This window comes from Mesocricetus auratus, unplaced genomic scaffold (assembly GCF_017639785.1).
Source record: "Mesocricetus auratus isolate SY011 unplaced genomic scaffold, BCM_Maur_2.0 Super-Scaffold_100676, whole genome shotgun sequence".
Classification (NCBI taxonomy): Eukaryota; Metazoa; Chordata; class Mammalia; order Rodentia; family Cricetidae; genus Mesocricetus; species Mesocricetus auratus.
In genome coordinates this window covers 180,899,670-180,922,187 of record NW_024429266.1, presented here as the reverse complement: position 1 = coordinate 180,922,187, position 22,518 = coordinate 180,899,670, and the positions used below count along the sequence as shown (strand labels likewise).

General features: G+C 42.2%; 1 protein-coding gene across 6 annotated transcripts in view; it reads right to left on the bottom strand.

The window, feature by feature from the left end:
* The window catches only part of Bcl2l13 (BCL2 like 13), a 46,197-nt gene extending 26,803 nt beyond the window's left edge, over positions 1 to 19,394 (bottom strand). For 3 of the 6 annotated variants that reach the window (XM_021224733.2, XM_005066045.4, XM_040739343.1), the window contains exons 1-2: positions 19,250 to 19,394; positions 10,636 to 10,797 (exon numbers count right to left, since the gene is read on the bottom strand). In XM_021224733.2, the coding sequence (XP_021080392.1) occupies positions 10,636 to 10,747 (112 nt within the window). In that variant the 5' untranslated portion in view covers positions 10,748 to 10,797; positions 19,250 to 19,394. Of the gene's footprint in view, positions 1 to 2,861; positions 2,956 to 10,635; positions 10,798 to 19,233 lie in introns of those variants that run through there. The other 3 variants (XM_040739341.1, XM_040739342.1, XM_021224734.2) reach the window with 2 other exon arrangements.
* Between the last annotated feature and the right edge of the window lie 3,124 nt (positions 19,395 to 22,518).

The following is a 22,518-nucleotide window of genomic DNA, read 5'->3' as shown; positions in this document are numbered from 1 at the left end:
CATGCTAGGTACACACTCTGTCAACTGTGCTATATTCCTACTCTTCAGTGACACTTACTTATGCTGGAGGTCAGTAGAAGACTTTCAGCATAGACAGTTCTGACCAGATTTCAATACTTTGAGACACTTTCTTTGTCTAAGACTATGTCAAACAGGACTAAAGGAACACAAATACTTGACAGTGGTGGCTGTTACTATCTCTGTGGTACGGACCTAAGGATTACAGTGGGTAGAAGAGTGTACATAATATAACCTTACTGCATTCAATAGGTACACAGGAAAAACTGCTGCAGGAAAAGAAAAGAAACTCAACTGAATTTCTGTAACTTACACAGACAAGAAAAAAATAGCTCATATATAAATGTAGAGAAATAAAAAGCTACTTGCTACTGCTTTGAAATTACTAAAATGGCAAAAGTTAAAAGAAGTAAGGAAATTGAGAAGTGATTTTTCTACAAGAGAATATGAAAACTGACTAACCACATATACAGGGCAATAAATACATCATTTATTTATGGCAGTGAATGGAGACAGAGAATAGAAAAAAAGGAAAACAGGAATCAGACCTCAACTACTACATCCACACTGATAAGAACTGTACTCAATAATCCAGGCATAAGATTTTAGCTTCAGATTTGATAGTCTGTAATCAGCCAGTCCTCATCACTATTTGCCCATGTGCCAACAATCTATGAAGAAACAATAGCTGAAAACAGATCTTCTGCCTGGAGTGGCTCATGCCTGTAATCCCAGCATTTGGGAGATTGAAGCATAACTGTTACAGGTTCAAGGACAGGACAAGACTGAACAGGGGCGCTGGGGGGGGGGGGGTATCATTCTATTAAGTGATTTACTACTGAACCCTAGAATATATGACTGTAATTTTTTATGCACAGTATAAAATAGGAAATAAGAGATGCCATCTGTCATCAGCCTCTTTCTGGAAGACAACAAGCACATCTAAAACATACACAGCCCCCAGCACCACCACCAACCCACACAGTAAATGACAATGTCTTGGTTACCATATGTCTCACACCCTACCAGATTAAGAAGTAGCTGATTAAAGGAGTGCTGTTCCCATGAAACTGACATGATGCTGATTACATATGACAAGTTGTCATACTTAATAATAAGCCATGTGGAAAGCCTAAACTATAAAAAGGCTGCTGCTGTAAGGATACAAAAGGCTATCTAGCTAGTTACCCAAGGACAGACAGATTCAGTGATCTTCATCTAATTAATCCTCTCCATCCAGACATTCAAAATCACAGAACTACACAGTAGGGCCAATGTAGCATAAATCCTGTTCAATGAATCCAGGGAAGTATTTCAAAGGTAAATAGACATGAGCACACTAAAGTCCACCGCTTCAATCCAAATAAGGAGTTAAGTGAGTCGGCAATCCGCATATCTCAGCTCTGAAATTGGTCCAGAGCTTTCAAATTGAATATGACTAACACATTTTGGCCAACTGAATGAGCTAAATCAAAAAGAAGCAAATCATATGTCTAAAAATCTCCAAGTAGAGATATTAAAATTACCTATAAGGGGGAGGGAGCTGGAGAAATGGCCTTTTTGCTCTTGCAGAGGACCCAGTACCCATATGGTGTTTTACAACCATTCACGACTAGAGCTCTCTCTATCTGATACTCTTTTTTTTTTTCCTTTTTTTTTGGTTTTTCGAGACAGGGTTTCTCTGTATTGTTTTGGAGGCTGTCGGTCCAGCCTGGCCTCGAACTCACAGAGATCCGCCTGCCTCTGTCTCCCGAGTGCTGGGATTAAAGGCGTGCACCGCTGCCACCACCACCCGGCACTCTATCTGATACTCTCTTTTACAACCATTCACGACTATAGCTCTCTCTGTCTGATACTCTCTTTTGATCTTTGCAGGCGCCAGGTGTACATGCAGCACATATACGTATATCAAGTAAAACACTCAGATGCATAATATAAAATAAATAAATCTAAAAAATAAATTTTTAGGCTGGGCATGGTGATACACACCTTTAATTCCAGCACTCAAGAAGCAAAGGGAAACAGATCTCTATGAATTTGAGGCTAGAGCCTACATAGTAAATTCCAGGATAGCAAAAGCTACATAGTGAGACTGTCTCTAATTAATTAATTAATTTTGAATTAAGTGGTTGGGCGTGGTGGTCACTCCTTTAATCACAGCATTTGAGAAACAGAGACAGGTGACTCTCCTGTGAGTTCCAGGCCATGAAAGCACAGTGAGATCCCAGGGCTGGTTAGTTTTTTTGTCAACTTGATACAAGCTAGTGTCATCTGAGGACAGCCAAAGCTACACAGTGAAACCCTGTCTCAAAAAAACAAACAAACAAACAAAAACCCCACAGGCTGAGCAAGCATGAGGAGCAAGCCAGTAAGCAACATTCCTCTATAGTTGCTGCATCAGCTCCTACTTCGGTTTTCAGCCATGCTTGAGTTCATACCCTGGTTTCCCTCAAAGATGGACTGTGTTCAAAACATACAATCCAAATAAACTAAACCCTTTCCTCCCCAAGCTGCCTTTGGTCATGGCATTTATTTATCACAGAAATACCAAGTAAATTAAGATTAATAAACAAAAACAAAAAAAACATGAACCTGAACTAACATCAACTATCAATTTTGTAAGTTTTAAAGAGTGACAGCATTGCCGGGCGTTGGTGGCGCACACCTTTAATCCAAGCACTCGGGAGACAGAGGTAGGCAGATCTCTGTAAGTTCAAGACCAGCCCGTTATACAAGAGCTAATTCCAGGACAACCTTCAAAGCCACAGAGAAACCCTGTCTCAAACTCCCCCTCCCCCAAAAGAAGATCCCACTATTTGAAGCCTGGTTGGCTTCAAACTCACCATCTTTCTGCTTTGAACTCCTAAAATTCATATGGAATGACAAGTGTGTGCCACATCTCATCCTGTCAACTGAGTTTTGACAAGGGTATCAAGGCTATTCAAGGAAAAAAAATAATGTTTTCAATACATGGTCTAGAACAACTAAATATTCTAATGCAAAGCAATCAATCAACTATTACTTCACACAAACAGACACACACACACCCCAACCAGAGACCTAAATGTGAAAGATAAAACTATGAAACTCTAGGTAATGCTTTCTGAAGTAGCATCAAAAACACAAGAAATCAAAGAAAACAAACACTGAACCTCATCAAAATGAAAATTTAGTAGGAGGAAGGAAACCATCAAAGTAAAACAAATCATGAAATGGAGGAAAGTACCTAGAAACAACATATCTGCTAAAAGTTTGATATCCAAAACATACAAAGAATCCCTAAAGCTCAACAATAAAAAGATAAATAACCTACTCAAAAATGGAAAAAGGATAGTGTGATGGCTATTCTTGGTTGTCTGGAATGACCTATAATCTAGAAATGGAGGCAAAAAGACAACATGCCTTTAACCCAGACCTTGAGGTGGGAAGACACAAGCCTTTAATCCAGATCTGGAGGCTGGAAGGGACACCTTTAATCTGGGCCACATTTCTACTGGTAGCCGACATGAGGACAATGGAAAAAGGAACGGTTTGTTCTTTGCCTGCTTGCTCTGGCCTTGTCAACACATCCATTCCTTCACTGGCTTTGGAGCCTACTTCTTCAGGATTCCAGCATATACAGAAGACCAGCTGAAACACCCAGCCTGGTTCATGGGACTGAGTTCCATTAGAGAGAGGGAGGGAGGGAGGGAGGGAAGGAGGGAGGGAGGGAGGGAGGGAGGGAGGGAGAGAACCCTGACCAATACAGAGAGGAAACAGATATTTCCCCAAAGATACACAAATAATAGCCAGTAAGCACATAAAAACATTAGACACTACAGAAGTACAGATTAAAACCAACTACAAGGGCTAAGGGCTAGGGGCCTATGAGATGACTCAGTAGATAGACACTTGCTGCACAAGTTCGGTGACCTGAGTTCAATCCTCATAACCCACACGAAAATGGAGAGAACCAACTCCAGAAAGTTGTCCTGTGACCTCCATATGCACAACATACACACACACACACACACACACACACACACACACACACACACACACACAGAGTCATGAGTTTGAGGCTAAATTAGGCTACATCGTGAATTCCAGACCAGCCTGGGCTATTGAGACCCCATTTCAAAATCTCTAAATAAATAAATAAAAGTTAAATATAGAATTACATATGACAAAGCAATCCTACATTTGGATATATGCCAGACAGAATTCAAAGCAAGAGCCAGGATATGGCTCAACAGGTTGAATACTTGCCTGGCATGCATAAAGTCCTAGATTCCATTTCTAGAGTCACATAAACCAGGTATGATGGTGTACACCTACAATTTTAACATTTAGGAGGTAGAAGCTGCAGTAGGACTTCAAGGTCATCTTTAGCTACATAGAGAGTTCAAGGCTAACCTGGGCTACATGAGACCTTGTCTCAAAACAACTAAAAGAATTCAAAGCAAGAACGTAAGTAGATATTTGTACATCCATGTTCAAGGTAGAATTACAATAGCCAAAATATAGGAAAATTGAAACTCCATAAACAGATGAATAGATAAAATGTGGTATATACATATATTCAGCCTTAAGAAAGAAAAGAGATTTACACACACCACTGCTGCAATTTAAGAAAAGTAGCACTCGAGAGAAAAAGCTATGAGACAGGATTCAAGCAGAGGGGTTTTTTATTAGGGAAAGACATCATAAAAAGGGGAAACAGAAGGGGGGAAACCAGCCTCCAGAGATGGGAGCAGCAGGAGAGAGGAAGAAGGAGGAGAGAGTGGAAGAGAGAGGGAGAGAAAGAAAAAGGATGGGAGGTGGGCAGGGCCCCTTTTTTTTTTCTTCTTCTTCTTCCAGATAGGGTTTCTCTGAATTGCTTTAGAGGCTAGTCCTGGCTGGTCTCACACTCAGAGATCCGCCTGCCTCTGCCTCCCGAGTGCTGGAATTAAAGGCGTGCGTCACCAACACCTGGCCTAGGGCCCTTTTAAAAGAGAACAGAGTGGCCAGCAGCGGTGGTGGCGCACTCCTTTAATTCCAGCACTGGGGAGGCAGAGGCAGGCTGGACCGACAGCCTCACCGACAGCCTCCAAAACAATACAGAGAAACTCTGTCTCGTAAAACCAAAAAAAAAAAAAAAAAAAAAAAAGAGAGAGAGAGAGAGAGAGAGAGAAAACAGAGTGAATATGCACAGGTGCTCTTAGTGACTGCCAGTCAGAACCCCAAGGACAGGCCAGTACAGATGCCTGAATACTAACAACCACAATATGAAACACCAGTCACAAAATGACTAATACTTTATATGAAATACCTAAAAAGAATCGAATTCACAGAAAATTGGAAAAATAGTTAGCAGGAACTAGTAGTTTAAGAAGGAATAATAAACCAGTTGTATACAAGTGTATTTTACTGTCACATTACTGTTGACAATGTAACTATCATTCCAAAAAAGAACTATATGAAGCTGAGGTTGTAGCTCAGAAATAGGATGCACAATTAACACTCATGAGGCCCTGGGTTCAACCCCCAGTACTACACGTACACAAAGAAATAGAAATGCCTCCTTATTGAATTTGTATTAATGATCACAGAAACAAGGTGGTCTATGTTAATATATGCCAGGTTGAATGTAACAAAAACTATCACTTGGCATAAAATATGCAAGCCAGAAGGATTTTAACCAAGTATGGTAACTGGCAATGGTAATCCCAGCCTTGATCAGAAGCAGCCAAGCTACATGAAACCCTATGTCGAAGGGGAAAAAACACAGAAGAGAAAGAAGAAAGGAAGGAAGGAAGGAAGGAAGGAAGGAAGGAAGGAAGGAAGGAAGGAAGGAAGGAGATACAAAAAAAAACTGGCACAGTACAGAAGACTTAACTAGTTCAGAAAAAGTAAGAATTAACCGTTCACGGAAAAGTCTGCACCCAGAATATGACTCATTTAGGAAATAATGAAAAATATATAATGTGACAGAAAATCCTAAGTCATGAACAGAATGACTTTACTTAGCCACTTCTCACATTTATTGTTCCACAAACTTGAAACCAAACTCTCATCAGTGCTATAATAAATTCTATCCATAGACAGTGATAGTTCCACATCATATTTCAGAGAACAAACAAGGTAACAAGATAGCAATAAAAAAACTAGTGCTTTCCTTTAGGAAGGCTACCCTAAACCCTACTTGATAATACAAACCTGTAATCAGGCACACAGAAGTCTGGGGCAGAGGGATCACACGCTTGAGGCCAACTGGGCTACCCAGTAAGACTGGCTCCAGCTCCACTCCTTGCCTCCCAAAATACAGCTTCCTAAGGCGAGATGATGAAGCTCAGTGGTAGAGTAATTAGCTAGTGTAGCAAAGTCCTCCACTTGATCCCCACAGCTGGGATTAAAAATTTACGCTACCACCACCCCACCCCCGTGTGAGGGGTTAAATTTTAAAAACAAAAAATTGGGGCATGTATACAAAATCAGCTATGAAGGTGGGAATAGCAAGAGTCTAGAAAAAGAAGTTAATAGAGCTTTACAAAATGATGAGGTCCTGGCCAACACTCCTGACTTGTTTTTATTAGACAGGTGATAAAGGGGACACAGTTATCATTTCAGCATTTTTTTTGTTCCTAACATTATTGGTTTAGTCTCAGTACTATCAAAAAGAAAGGAAAGAAGGAAAAAACAAACAAATGAACAGGAAATTCAAGGCCCAAAGTAAAACTGAACTGGAACACAGCCACACTCATACATGTGCAGCCCAGGGCTATTTCAGGCCAGCAGGGATGACAGCTGCAACCCAGACTTCCTGTGTTTCCTGGCTTCACACTGCTGCTCATCACAAGCTGCAGTGACACAGCTGTAGCTACACACCACCCACCACGATGCCAGCTAATACACGCCAGCTAATATACCACAACTTTCCCTTTATTTCACCTGTAAATATCAATGTGTCAAACAAGAGGAGAGGAAGAAAAGGAGTTTGAATATTATGGCTTTATGGAACAATAGTGTAATTTTTTGTTATCAGAAGGCAACAAAGTATAGTGTTTACTATCCTGAAATAATAGAAAAATCATAAATATCACCAGACTATAATAAATACTCCCAATTTACACAGAATCAATGATCAGAAAAATTAGAATATTAAAATGGAACATTCACTATCAGTAGTATTTCTTTTTTTTTTATTTCTGAGACAGCGTTTCTCTGTATAGCTTTGGCTGTCCTGGAACTCAATCTGTAGACTAGGCTGGCTTCCAACTCACAGAGATCCACCTGCCTCTGCCTCCCGAGCACTGAGAATAAAAGCGTGCGCCACCACCGCCAGACTCAGCAGTATTTCTTCAAAAAGAAAAAATATAGAGAAACCCTGTCTCAAAAAACCAAAATAAAGAAAACAGGCCAGGCAGTGATGGTGCACCTTTAATCCCAGCACTTGGGAGGCAGAGGCAGGAGGATCTCTGTGAGTTCAAGGCCAGAGTGATCTACAGAGTCAGTATCAGGACAGGCTCCAAACCTCATCTTGAAAAAAAAAAAACAAATACAACAACAAAAAAAGAAAACAGAAAAGAAAAAAATGAAAACAAGACAAAGAAAGTAAGCTTCAAAGTGGTTCAGTTTGGAGCCAAGCAAGAATGATTAATGATGTTAATTAAATCATGATGTATTTAATCAGACCACAATAGGATTAAACTAGGAATCAGTAATTAAAAGACTAATGAAAAGAAAATCCCTGAGTACCTGGATATTAGTTAGTACACCTGTAAGTGACACAAAAGTCAAAGAGAAAAATCTGAAGAGGAATAAAGCGCCATTTTGATTCCAATGGAAGTGAGAACACAGCCATATGTGGTGACATGCACGATCTCAGGAAGTGGAGGCAAAGGCACAAGAAAGCAAATCTACGGCTTGTAACCCTGAGCATTTCTGACCGCCTCGTGTCATTCAGAATGTAGAAGCGGTAAACTCCGAAGTTCCAGCAGTCCACCACAGCTGCATCCCTCCAGAAGGACTGAGGAAAGTACCAAGAGGAAATGTTGGCCTAGGCCTTTAATCCCAGCGTTCAAGAGACAGGCAGCTGGGCAGTGGTGACATAGGGGGCAGAGGCAGGTGGTTCTCTGTGAGTTCGAGGCCAGCCTAGTCTACAGAGCAACCAGAGCTACACAGAGAAACCTGTCTTGAAAAGAAAGGGGGAAGACGGGAGGCAGATGGGTCTGTGCATTCGAAACCACCCTGTTCCAAGCCAGCCAGGGCTACATAGACAGACCTTGTCTCAAAAAAAAAAAAGAAAAGAAAAGAAAAGAAAAACAAGGAGTGGGGGGGCAGGGACAAGAGCAAGACAAGACAGGTTTTTGAGTTTCTTTTGATATTTTCTTTTCTTTCTTTCTTTCTTTTTGCTTTTTTTTTTTTTTTTGCTTTTTGAGACAGGGTTTCTCTGTGGCTTTGGAGGCTGTGCTGGAACTCACTCTGTAGACCAGGCTGGCCTCAAACTCACAGAGATCTGTCTGTGTCTGTGTCTGTGTCTTGTGTGTGTGTGTGTGTGTGTGTGTGTGTATACCTCAGCTCACATGCAGAAGTGTACTTTTTCAGAGGTCAGTTCTCAGGTGACCAGACTTGCACTACAAGCATCTCTATCCTCTGAGCCATCTTGCTAGCCCCAAAATAACATTACTAACAAACCCACTCTCACAATAACTAACCTAGTCCCATGAAAACCACCTGAGTCCATCCCGAGTATCCATGGAAGGAGAGAACCAACTCCCATAAAGCTGTCCTCTCTCTCTCTCTCTGTCTCTCTCTCTCTCTCTCAGACACACACACACACACACACACACACACACACACACACACACACACACACACCCCATAAATAAATGTAATAAATAAAGATGGGCACATACCTTATACTACAAAGAATTATACTAAAAATAAGGCTCTACCAGATATCTGAGTATTTTTATATAAATTTAATATTCAATAGTCAATTAAAAGTTGTCTTTTTTTTTAAACTTAATGTATTCGTGTATAAGCACAGCATATTACATGTCTGGAGTTTAGAGGACACTGGTTTTCCTTCTACCTGAGGGTTCCAAGGACAGAACTCGGACCATCAGGTTTTTGGGCAAGCACCTTTCACCTACTGAGCCATTTCTCAAGTGTCTCGTTGACAGGATCTCCTGTAGCTGACTGGCTTTGAATTCTCTATGTAGATAAGATAAAACTGGACTTGAATTCCTGGTCCTCCTGTTCCCACCTCCCGAGTGGGATGATAGGTATGTGCTACTATGTTAAGACCTTTACAACAACAATTAAAAAAAAAACAGGACTAGGCATTTGGTTACAAACACATTGAATCCCAGTTTTCAAGAGGCACAGGCAAATGTATGTCTGCAAGTTCAAGACCAGCATGATCTACATATTGAATTCCAGTTCTGCAAGTATACAAATTGAGACCCTCTTACAAAAAAGGTGGAGAAAATCAACTGCAAAAAATATTGTCCCCTGCCGGGCGTTGGTGGCGCACACCTTTAATCCCAGCACTTGGGAGGCAGAGGCAGGTGGATCTCTGTGAGTTCGAGGCCAGCCTGGTCTACAGAGCGAGTTCCAGGACAGCCTCCAAAACAATACAGAGAAACCCTGTCTCGAAAACCCAAAAAAAATAAAAATAAAAATAAAAAAATATTGTCCCCTGACCTCCACATGTGTTTACATACATGCACATGCCCACACATGGTAAAAGCACTTGCTGCTGTTGTGCAGGATCTGGGTTCAATTTCCAGCATCCACATGGCAGTTCACAATCATTCATAACTCTAGTTCCAGGGGATCCACTGCCCTCTTCTGGCATCCACCAGGCATGCATATGGTACACATGCATGCACGCAAGCAAAGCACTCATATATAAATCCTTAAAAGAAAAGAAAGGAAAGAAAGAAGCCAGACCAGATGTTGTGGCACATGTTTACATTCCCAGCACTTGGGAGACAGAACAGAAGGACTGACCCAAATTAAAGAGTAGCCTGGTCTACATAACAAGTTTCAGAACAGGCAGGACTACATGGCCAGAGCCTGTCTCAAACAAGCAAAGTCTGATGAAATGGCTGTAGGTAAAGATGCTTGCTGTGGTGGTCTGAAAGAAAATGGCCCTCATAGGGAGTGGCACTATGTAGGAATAGGTAGGGCCTTGTTGAAAGAAGTGTGTACCATTATCAGTGTAAGTGCTTCCCTAATAAACACCTATTTATCATTTATCTTGGGTCTGGTAGACTCATTTAAACCCTGCCTTCAATTTTTCTCTAAATCCAAGCATGTTGTTAAAAGAAAAATTCAGAGTTTCTGTCTCATATCAGAAGAGTTGGTTGTGGTGACGCACTCGGGTTTTGCTGAAGGAGGTGGAGGCAAGATGCCAGCCACTATGCACACTCATGAAGTAAATAAATAAAAGCTTTAAAATGAGGCAAACCAAAATCAAAACAAACACCGTTAAAAGAATTGCAACTAGTAGTGGGGTGGGATGGGGTGATTCTTTTCTATAACTAAAACTGCTTGATCTTACACATATAAATTACTTTGATGCAAATACTTCTACAGATCAAGTCCTTATCATAAGCCAACATAACCACCATACACCAAAGACGGTACCTTGGGATGAGAGACCTTCTTGTTTCTCCTGAGAGAGAAGTCCCAAGTAGCTGAGAACAACATACTTTGTTTCATAGTGAAATCCTAGAGGCACGGTAGTAGAGGACGCCATTGAATTGGCTGGAGGAGCTCCAAAGAGGTCTATCTATGGATGGTGGAAATCTAAAAACAAAAGATTTCTTTCAGTTTAAAGCTGATTACAATCCAATCAATTTCCCATTGATCCCAATTACTCACCTATCTCCCAAAGTAAATGTCACAACAGCTTTCTTCCCAATAATCTTTAAGAAATTAACTTTAATGTCTAATCAAACAGTAACTTCTTCAAATATAAGGTAAATTTTCCTTTTCTAATTTTTTTCTTTTCTACTTATTTGTTTGTGTACTGTCTTATAGGTGGCCACAGTGAACATGTGAAGGTCAGAGGACAACTTTGTGGAGTGAAGTACTCTACGTCCACCCTTACATGTTCTGGGAATGAAACTCAGGTTGCTAGGCCAGCATGGCAAGCACTTTAACTACTGAGTCATCTCACTGGCACTTCCTAGTTATTTCCACACATGTGGCAAACACATAGGAGACATCCTGAACCCCATCCCCGTATGAGTTTCCTCATTTCTTTTATTAACAAATCTCATAGCCATGGCCTTTAATCCCAGCACTCAGGAGGCAGGGAGCTCAAGAGCAGCCTGGTCTACAGTATGAGTTCCAGGACAGTCAGAACTGTCACACAGGAAATCCTGTCCCAAAAAATAAATCAAATAAATCTTCTTAATATGTTACCTAGACCCATGCTACATACCTAGAGACTCCACCTCCCAGCCCCCTGTTCTACTTGATGTGCCATATAGCTAGTCTGAGTAAGAGGGGCAGTTGTATGTGCAATTTGTGTATTTAGTTACTGGTTTTTTTTTTTTTTAAGACAACAGCTTATGTAGCCCAGGCTGGCCTAGAACTCCCTATGTAGTCAAGTACTGGGACTATAGACAGCTGTCACAATGCCCAGTTAAAATTTAGTTTTTGATTTTTTTTTGAGGTAATGTGCAATTTGTGAGTCTTTTATTTTGGAAGAGGGGGTGTTTTGTTTGTTTTGTTTTGTATTTTTCAAGACAGGGTTTCTCTGTATAGTCCTGGTTATCCTGGAACTCACTCTGTAGCCCAGGCTATCCTCAAATTCACAGAGATCCACCTGCCTCTGCCTCCTAGGTGCCAGGATTAAGCTATGTGTGGTGTAGTATTCCCCAGGACTCAGGAGGAAGTGGAAGGAAAATTAAGAGTTCAAGATCATTCTCAACTATATATTGAGTTTGAAGTCAGTCTTAGTTACATAAGACCCTGTTTTAAAAAAGCAAGTTGTTAATGGTCACACTGGCAGCACACATTTTTAATCACAGTACAAAAGAAGCAGAAGCTAGCCAGGCAATGGTGGCACACGCCTTTGATCCCAGCACTCGGGAGGCAGACGCAGACAGATCTCTGTGAGTTCGAGACCAGCCTGGTCTACAAGAGCTAGTTCCAGGACAGCATTCAAAGCCACAGAGAAACCCTGTCTCAAAAAACCAAAAAAAAAAAAAGCAGCTTTTTTTTTTTTCCGAGGCCAGCTTGGTCTACATAGCAACTTCCAGGCTAGCCAGAGCTACACAGAGAGAGCCTGTCTCCAGACAGACAAAAAAAAATCAATGCTTAAATATACAGATGGCTTCCTGAGTGTAGTGGAAGGTTGTTTCGGGGATCAAACAGAACCTCACATATGCCAGGTACTCAATCCCAAGCTCATGTATGATCTTGTTTGGGTGTTTTTTTTTTGGACACAGGGTCCTGCAATGTCACAAATCTGGGACTTGTCATGTTGTCTAAGCTGGTCTTGAACTTGCAGTAACACTCCTGCCTCTGTCTCACAAGATCTGGCATTACAATCTTGTGCTACCACACTCAAATTTTCCAGATATGATCTTAAATTCAAACAAATGCAAATTCTAGGATCAGTAGAGGCTGGAGAGATAGGTAAAGGTATTGTCTTAACACATCTAATACCTGTGTTAAGGATTTGAATACCCAGAACCCACATGAATGTATACCCACAAACACACATACACATGAACACACAAATGAAAGACATGTTCCTGAAAAACACCTGAGGTTGAGCTCTGGCCTCCATATGCATGTGTACACACATGCACAAATACTTACATACACCCATACACCCACACATATACACACAAAATTAAATTTGTAAGATTGCAAAACTATTCCACTCAGATGCATTGCTACAGTGAGGTGTCAATTTAAAAATGTAGCAGACACCACTATTATCCTAGTGTTGATTGTCCCTTTCCAGTTAAAACATGCGTAATGGAACACTCTGGTTCAATCCTCTGTTAACAACTGCCCCAAATATCTGCACTCAGCAGTTGGCATTCACAGATAATGCACTCACGGGGGAATTCCTAATATGAAACCCTCCCCCTTACACACAGATTCTGACTTTCACAGTATTTTAAGCTTCCCATGTAACAGCAAAACAAAATTCAGATCGCTCCATTCTAGGTACATGCTAGAGAAATGTAAACATGTCTACCCAAAATTTGTGCTTGAGTGTTCAAGGTCACTTTATACGTAACAGCCATAAAGGAAACAATGGTTTTTTTGTTTTGGTTTCGTTTGGTTTTAGTTTTTTTGAGACAGGGTTTGTCTGTGTAGCCCTGGCTGTCCGGGAACTCATTTCTTAGAATCAGGCTGGCCTCAAATTCATAGAGATCCAACTGCTTCTGCCTCCCGATGCTGGAATTAAAGGCATGTGTGATGTCACCACTGCCACCTGGCAGGAAACAACTTTCAATTTATTTAAAAATAAGGGGTGTGGGGCTGGAGAGATGGCTCAGAGGTTAAGAGCACCGACTGTTCTTCCAGAGGTCCTGAGTTCAATTCCCAGCAACCACATGGTGGCTCACAACCACCTTGAATGAGATCTGATGCCTTCTGTTGGCACACATGCAGAAGAATGTATACATAATAAATAAATAAAATAAAATAAAGAGATCTTATCTAAAAACACTAGAGAGAAAACTGACAAAGTATTGAAAAAAAAAATAAGGGGTGTGGGTGTCTGAAGAGGTGACTTAATGGTTAAGAGCATGTACTACTTTGCAGAGGATCTAAGTTCAAGTTCCAGCACTGTGTCTGGCAGCTCACCGTGCAACGCTGTGCAAATGCCAACCCCAGGAAATTCAACACCTCTGCCTCCTCAGGTGGATATACACACTCACACAGATACATATAATTAAAAATAATATTATAAGTCATATAAGCGCTGGGCGTTGGTGGCGCACGCCTTTAATCCCAGCACTTGGGAGGCAGAGGCAGGCGGATCTCTGTGAGTTCGAGGCCAACCTGGTCTACAAGAGCTAGTTCCAGGACAGCCTCCAAAGCCACAGAGAAACCCTGTCTCGAAAAACCAAAAAAAAAAAAAAAAAAAAAAAAAAAAAAGTCATATAAGCTAGATACTGAGGTATGAACCTCTACGCCTAGCTAGCTAGATACTTGGAGAAGATGAAATATGAGGGTCACCTGATAAAAGTTTAAAGCATTGTCCAGTATTCAGGGGAGACAGAGGCAGGTGGATCTCTGAGTTCAAAGCCAACCTAGTCTACGGAGTCCCAGGACAGCCAGGGCTACAAAGAGAAATCCTGTTTTGAAAAATCAAAACAAAAGAAAAAAAAAGACTAAAAATAGAAAATATTGGCTAGGATTGGAGGACATGCCTATATTAGCAGCACATGGGGAGAAGGAAATAGGAAGTCAATGTAATCTACGTATCAAGGTTCCCTTTCAAATCTTTTCCCTGCCAAAAAAGCAAAAAACAAAACAAAACAAAAAAAAAAGCACAGTAACAAATGGTATGGTGGTACATACCATTTAAACTCAGAAGGCAAAAGCAGGCTGTTTTTGTGAGTTCCAAGCCAGCCAGGGCTACATAGTAAAACCCTGGTGTAGGAAAGGAAGGAGTGAAAAATGAAAGGGAAGTTAAAGAAAGAAAGGAAGGAAGAGAAAGGTTCCCTGAAATGCCATATGTCCTCACACTGCCACATTCTACACACTGGAATATCATTTAACTTTAAAAAAGAATAAAGTAGGGGGCTGGAGAGATGGCTCAGCGATTAAGAGCACTGGCTACTCTTCCGAAGAACCCAGGTTCAATTCCCAGCACCCAAAAGGCAGCTCACACCTGTGTGTAGTTCCAGGGGATTTGACACCCTCACATAGACATGAAAGCAGGCAAAACATCAACACGTATAAAATAAAAGTAAATAAATAATTTTTAAAAAAGGAATAAAGTAATGGCTCACACTTGTAATCTCAGTACTTGGGAGGCTGAGGCAAGAGGACTGCTAAGAGTTCAAGGCCAGGGTTAGTACAAAATGAGAGCCGGCCTTAAAAAGCAGAAAAGAAGGGCTGGAGAGATGGCTCAGAGCTAAGAGCACTAGCTGCTGTTCCAGAGGTCCTGAGTTCAATTCCCAGCAACCACATGGTGGGTCACAACCATCTGTAATGGGATCTGGTGCCCTCCTCTGGCCTGCAGGGATACATGCAGACAGAACACTGTATATATAATAAATAAACAAATCTTTTTTAAAAAAGCAGAAAAGAAAAATCATTGGTTGTATGTGGTAAAGAGAGGAGTAGGAATAAAGAATGGCTACCACCAAGCATGGTAGCATACACCTATAATCCCAGCAATGAAGCGGTGGCAAATGTATCGAAAGTTCAAACCTGGGCCACATGGAGATTTGTCTCAAAAAATAACAGAAGATTCATTGCCAAGTGGTATGGGGTTTTTTTTTTAGAAGTGATGAAAACTCCAATAATAGTTGCACAACTCTGAATGTGCTAAAAGTCATTATATTACACAACTGTGAATAGTACAGTAAATTATATCTCAGTGAAGCTACCAGACAATGAACTGCTCTCAGTCAGTCATAGTGGAACACAACTGTAATCCTAGCTCAGAAGGCTAAGCAATATTGCCATCAATTTGAGGCCAGACTGAGCCTCACAGTGAATTCCAGACCAGCCTGAGCTACATACAATGTGAGATGCTATCTCATAAAAACAACACAAAAATATCGGTTACTATTGGGTTAGGTGTGTAGCTCAGTAGTAGAGCAAATAAAAGCCTGGAGACCTGTATTCTATGCCCAGCACCACAAAAACAAGAAGTAACAATAAAAGGGGCTGAAGTGTGTCTCAGTGCGATCTCAGCTGCAAAGGACAGTAGTTTGATGCCTAACATAAAAACCCAACTCCCAAAAATATTACCCTTGACCCAGATTTTGGTGGTACAGGTCTGTAATTCTAGCCACTTGGGAGGCTGAGACAGGCAGATCACAGTTCAAGACCAGGCAAGGACTACAAAGGGACACTCTGTCTAAAAAATTATTGGTGTTGGGGCTGAAGAGAAGGCTCAGGGGTTAAGAGCATCTGCTGCTCTTGCAGAGGACCTAGGTTTGGTTCCCAGCACCAACACGGAGGCTCACAGCCATCCCTAAAGTTCCCTGTTCTGACCTCTGCTGGACACACAGAGTATACATACACACAGGCAAAACACTCACATAGAATAAAATAAATACATCTAATAAAAAATGTTTTTAAATCTTGGTGATAATTTATATGGGATATGACTCAAATGAAAAAAAAGCAATGAAAATACAAATGTTTACGATTTATGCCTAAAATATTTCATGAGAAAAAGTGCAAAAAATATTTGATAGTGTGGCAAGATGACTCCATGGTAAATAAAGCTACCTGCTGCCAAGTCTGACCAATTCCTAGAACCTACATGGTGGGAGCAGAGAACTGACTCCCGCTAGTGTCTTCTTACCCTACATCAGCTTGTGATACATAAAACCCTGTCACACACACAAAAAAAGGAAGAAAAAATTTAAAACTGTGTCAAAGGTTAAAGATAGAGTTTCCTTTTTTAAAATCTTTTTTTTTTTTTTTTTTGGTTTTTACGAGACAGGGTTTCTCCGTATTGTTTTGGAGGCTATCAGTCCAGCCCGACCTCGAACTCACAGAGATCCTCCGCCTGCCTCTGCCTCCCGAGTGCTGGGATTAAAGGCGTGCGCCACCACCGCCCGGCTCCTTTTTTAACTTTGTATTATTTTAATTATATGCATGGGGGGGAATGTGTGCACATGAATACAAATGCCCACAAAGGTCAGAGATTCCAGATTCCCCTAGAGCTGGGTTACAGGCAGTTATGAGCTGCCTGATGTGGGTGCTGGGAATCAACTCAGGTCCTCAGGAAGATCAGTACGTGTTCTAAACCACTGAACCGTCTCTCTAGCCCTGTTTGTTTTTTAAGACAGAGTCTAACTTTTAGCCCAGGATGGTCTCCCAGCAATCTCACCTAGCCTCCCCTGTATTTACATTTCCAGGAGCGCCCTTGACATGCTTTCCTCCTTTTATAAGATGAAGAAGGTGTTTAGTGAGAGCAGTAAAAGAATGAGAGGTTAACAGGGTGAGGGATGGGAATGACAACAATATACTACATACTTGTACAAATCTGTCAAACAGTAAACTTTTTAAGAGATGGTTACATTTGCCGGATGGTGGTGGTATACACCTTTAATCCCAGCACTCAGAAGGCAGAATCTGAGTTTGAGGTCACCCTGGTCTACAGTGTGAGTTCCAGGACAGCCTCCAAAACAATACAGAGAAACCCCGTCTCAAAAAGTAAAAAAAAAATGGCTGGAGTTAACCTAACACAATATTTGGCTGAATTCAATTTTCAGGGCACACTTGTGCACAAGATACAGGCCATTTAAGATAGGTGTGGCAGACCCCCTGGAATCCCAGCACTAGGGAGGCTGATTTAGGAGGACTACTAAAAATTCAAGGCTAGCCTGGACCACAGGCTGAAACAGTCTCAAAACAGAACAAGGACTGATGAAATGAGTCAGCGTTAAAAGCAACTTGAGTTTAATCTCCAGAACCTATGTAAAGATGGAAAAAGAAAAAGAACTACCAAAGTTGCCCAGTGGTTGTGAATGGTAGCACAGGCCTTGAAAGGTACAGACAGGCAGGTGTCTGTGACTTTGAGGCCATCCTGGTCTATACAGGAAGTGCCAGGAAAACCAGGACTATATAGAAAATCTCCTTGCACCCCTCCAAAAAAAAAAAAAAGTTACCCACTGCCCTATGCACATGTGTACTCAAATATATACCTATATAATGTAATTCAATTTTTTTATAGGGATAGGCATGGTTACATACTCCTGGATTTCAATACAAGGGAGGGAGGAGGAGGAGGATTTGAGTTTAAGGCCAGCTCGGATACATGAGATCAAAAAACAAAACAAAATAAATGTTATTTTAAGGACTATGAGGCGTCTTGAAAAAATATTTAGAATAGTTAGAATCGTACCTGGTCATTCAGAGCAGAACTTTCGAAGTCCTCATCTGCCTATTATATACTGAACAATGGTTTAAGTATTTTCAATTCACTGTTATAAACATGCAGGATACAGTATTCCAACTGAATGTGTGAAATAAAAGTGGTTCCCTACCCACACACTTGCTTAACTTTCTCGTGTGTTAAAAAAAAGGGGGGGAGGGAAGGCATCTCAAGGGTGTGGCAATTCATGTAAGGTCACACAAGTTAGGGCAGAGACCGTCAACATTCTGGTTTATACCAAGTCTCCAAGAGAAATATTAGATATTTTGCAAAGCGGTTTTTTTTTTTTACATCAGAAAGAAGAGGGGCCTGACATCACAGTTCAAAACTTTTAAACACAGAGAGACAGAGAGTAAAAACATCTTTCAGACAAACACTTGTTCATGGGTATGGTGAATTCCTTAACAAAGCTACCAGCAAAGAGCATATGAATTTCTGGGCAGATTCGTCCCATTTTTATCCCTTAAAGTAAAAGCCCCGACTTAAGAAGTCCAGGCTTCCTCCTTTTCGGTGCTATAATGCAAAGGCAAGAAATGTGGGACCCCGTGGGAATATGGGGAGGAGGATTTTTCAAGAGGTAAAGAAGAATTAGTGTGAATGGTATCTCTCGCCTCCACAGGGTAAGAAAGCCCATTGGTTGTCTTGTCCTGGGGTGGGGGTGGAGTGGAAATGGGTGTCAAAACTGCAGCGCTAACCCTGAGAAACAAGACTTGTAACACTGTGGCAAGAAAGTCCTAGTAAAGCCAATCTATAATCGTTCTAAGTGAATGGCACACACTTCCCTCCTCCAAGAACGAATTCACGTCTCCCAGTCCAGCCCCCCAAACAGACCCCGGTTCTCCAAGCAAAGATCTGGGTGAAGAACAGAATGTAGAGCAAGGGTGAGTCCCTGGCGCCGCAGGCAGCCACACAGCCCGTTCAAAAGCCGCCCATCCTGGGGGCACGCTGGACAGGTCCATTGGCCCCGAATAGTCCCTGTAAGCCCCGAGAAGCCTCGGCAGAGCAGCACGGTCCTCCCTCCCTCCCGCCTGGTCTCTCCCGCGTCCTGGGCAGCACCGGGCGGTCGGCTCGGTGGTCTCCAGACCCCTTCCTCAACTGGGTCGCCACCCAGCAGGACCTCCCCGGAATCCCACTCCCCTCACCTGGCCCCAGCCCTACCCCAGAAGGGATGAAGGAGACGGCGGCGGCAGCAGGTGCTTCCCACAGAGTCCGGGAGCGGCAGTGGCTGCTTCGAACCGCGGCCCTAATCTACCGCCGCCGCCATGTTGGACGGTGAGGTCACCCCTGCGCGCTTCCGTCACGGCCGGCGTGGGGGCGGGGCTGGGGCGCGGAGCCGAGCCGAGCCGGAAGTCCCAGGCTCGGTCAGCTGGAGCGGAAGCCGTGTCGCTGATGCCCGCTGGTCAGTCCGCGCAGGCGTGACCTGTGTACGGAGCTGTCCTTCGTCTCTCTTTTCAGGAGCCACTCAAATTCTAGATTCCTGGACTTCAGAAATGCCCTCGCTAAGTCATTCCCGGTGCCGAGTAGCGCTAAAATGAGGTAGACACCTCCCGCCAGCTCAGCCCTGTGTGGAACGAGAGGCGGGTGGCATCGCAGATGCTCAGTTCTGCAGACCTGTGCTTTCCGGGAGTGCTCAATCCCGCGGGTTGACTGTCAATACAGCAGTCGCAAGCGCTGCCGGGTTCGGAGTCTCAGCCACCTGCCTGGAGGTTGTCTTGAAAGTTGGTAAAGCACCTTAAAGACAGGACTAATGAATTCGTGCTAATGAATGCTTGTTTTCCGGACTTCATGAAAGCATGTAGCATGTCCAACCTGTGGCCTAAGATAAGCTGTGAATGCGTCCCACCGAAAATCATAATAGATTTACTCAAAAGACAAGTGGGTATTTGTAACCTGATTGTCTAATTGTCAGAGTATGAACTTTGTAGATGGCAACTGTGTCTCAATGTGAAAAGATTAAGATATCTAGGCTAAAAGACGACCATCCTGCTTTTGCCAGCTCGTGTTTCAGGCTATGTTCTTGAGACGAAGTAACAAAGACAACACGCAAGGTTAGGAGTTAGATCAGATCAGAAGTGGTCTTTGTGCCCAGCTGCTTGCACAGGCCTGTAATCCCAGGCAGGAGAATTGCCATAAATTAGAGGCTGATGGGGTCTCCAAAGCTATTTCCAAGCAGTCAAGACTACATAGTGTAATCTGATCTTTAAAAATAAAAAAATGAGCCAGGGCAGTGGTGGCACATGCCTGTAATCCTAGCACTCTGAAGGCAGATGCAGACTTATCTCTGTGAGTTCAAGGCCAGCCTGGTCTACATAGCAGGTGCCAGGACAGCCGGGACTACACAGAGAAGCCCTGTCTCAAAAGAAAAAAAAAATCACCATAATAATGATGGCACAATTACAAATATACTGAATTCCATTTAGTTGTATGCTTTTGTCGTAGGTTTTCTGGGACTGTGCCCTATACTGACCTCAAACTTGTTCTGTAGCCTAGGATGACTTTGAATCTCATCCTGCTGCCATCTCCTAAGTGCTGGAAACACAGATATATACTAGCATGGGTGCCTCGTTTCAGAAGAGGTCAGAAGATGGCGTTAGATAACCTAGATCTGGATTTGTCAATGTGAGCTGCCATGTGGGTTCGGAGAATTAAACCTGGATCTTTAGGAGGAACAGCACTTAGAAGAGGGCAGGAGGGCCAAAAGTTCAAGATCATCTGCAGTTGCATACCAGGTTTAGGGCAGCCTAGACTACCTGAGACCTTGTCGTTAGCGGAAATGGGTTTGTGTGTTTTGCTGACTTGCTTCTGTCCACGAGCTTGGGAATTGGTGAAAGCAGTCAGTATGCAGATCCATCATTTGTGAGTAACCTGACAGGAATGTAGGCCAGCAGTTTTCACAGATGCAAACAAATACGGCTACACAAGAATGGACTTGTTTCTTAAAATTCATTTGAAAATTTGTTTTAAATAGTTTCTCTACAAGAACAAAGATAAGACTGGGTTTAGGAAACTATGAGTTGGTTAATACTTGCAGGTTTAGTATGCTCTTGGATTTAAACAAAACACTTTTTTGAGACAGTCTTACTATTTAGTTTGTTTTGTTTTGTTTTTTGAGACAGTGTTTCCCTGTAGCTTTGGAGCCTATCCTGGCACTCTGTAGACCAGGCTGTACTTGAACTCACAGAGATCCACCTGCCTCTGCCTCCCGAGTGCTGTGCTGGAATTAAAGGCGTGTGCCACCACGGCCCGGCCCAGTCTTACTATGTAAACCAGGCTGGCATGGAACTTTGAAAATGGCTGCCTCTACTTTCCCAAGTGTTAGGACTATAAGAGTATATTCCTGTTCTATACTGTCTGGAGAATGCCTGTGCTAGCAGTGCTGTCAGCTTAGAATGAGTGAATTTATTAAATATATAGCAAATAGAAAGGAATAGCAAACAGATGTTAAAATATCATTGAATACATAGTTTTCAACATCCAGCAAGGGACAACCGAGATAACAAGACTGAGACAGTAAATGGTGGCTTACAAACATCCAGCAGGAACTGACTGGGGAAGCTGAGGCAGTCAGCTGGAATTCCCAGTTAAGATTTCTCTCCATAGATGAATTGCCTATGGAACACATAGCTGAATTTACATATTCCAGGTCCTACTGCAGGTGTTTTTATATGATGGGAGAAACAACAGTAACCTTTGTTGGAAATTATTTACCTTCCAAATGTTCTCAAAGGACGTGAGGTTTTAATTCAGTTGTTTTACTGATGACCTCCCTCCCTTTCAGAGTTAGGGGGCCAGCCTGCTGAAGAAGAGTATTTGGGAGAACAGTTGAAATAAAGATGCTGTACCCTGAGAGGATGGCCTCTTTAAAGTCCCCTTTCCATAAGTTTAAGTAACACATGACAACTTACCGATATAATGTACATTTCAGTCACTGTACCTGGATTATGTAGACTTTTTCAAGGCATTGTTCTCTAAACAATATAACACAAAAACTGCTTACTTAGCACTTACATTGTAATTGGCATTAAATGTAATATGGGGGGGGGCTGGAGAGATGGCTCAGAGGTTAAGAGCACTGGCTGCTGTTCCAGAGCTGAGTTCAATTCCCAGCAGCCACATGGTGGCTCACAACCATCTGTAATGAGATCTGGTGCCCTCTTCTGGCCTGCAGGCATACATGCAGGCAGAACACCATATACATAATAAATAAATCTAAAAAAAAAAAAGTAATGTAGAGGTCCCTGAAGACATGTAGAAGGGAGGGAAGGATGTAGATTATGTGTAAATACTTTGCTATTACATGTAAAGGACTTTAGCATCCATATATTTGGTATTTGAGAGGGGTCCCAGAACCAATCTTCATGGATACCAAAAGGGCTGTACAAAAAACAAAACAAAAAAAAGCATTTACTTCCCAGAGGTTATCTCTG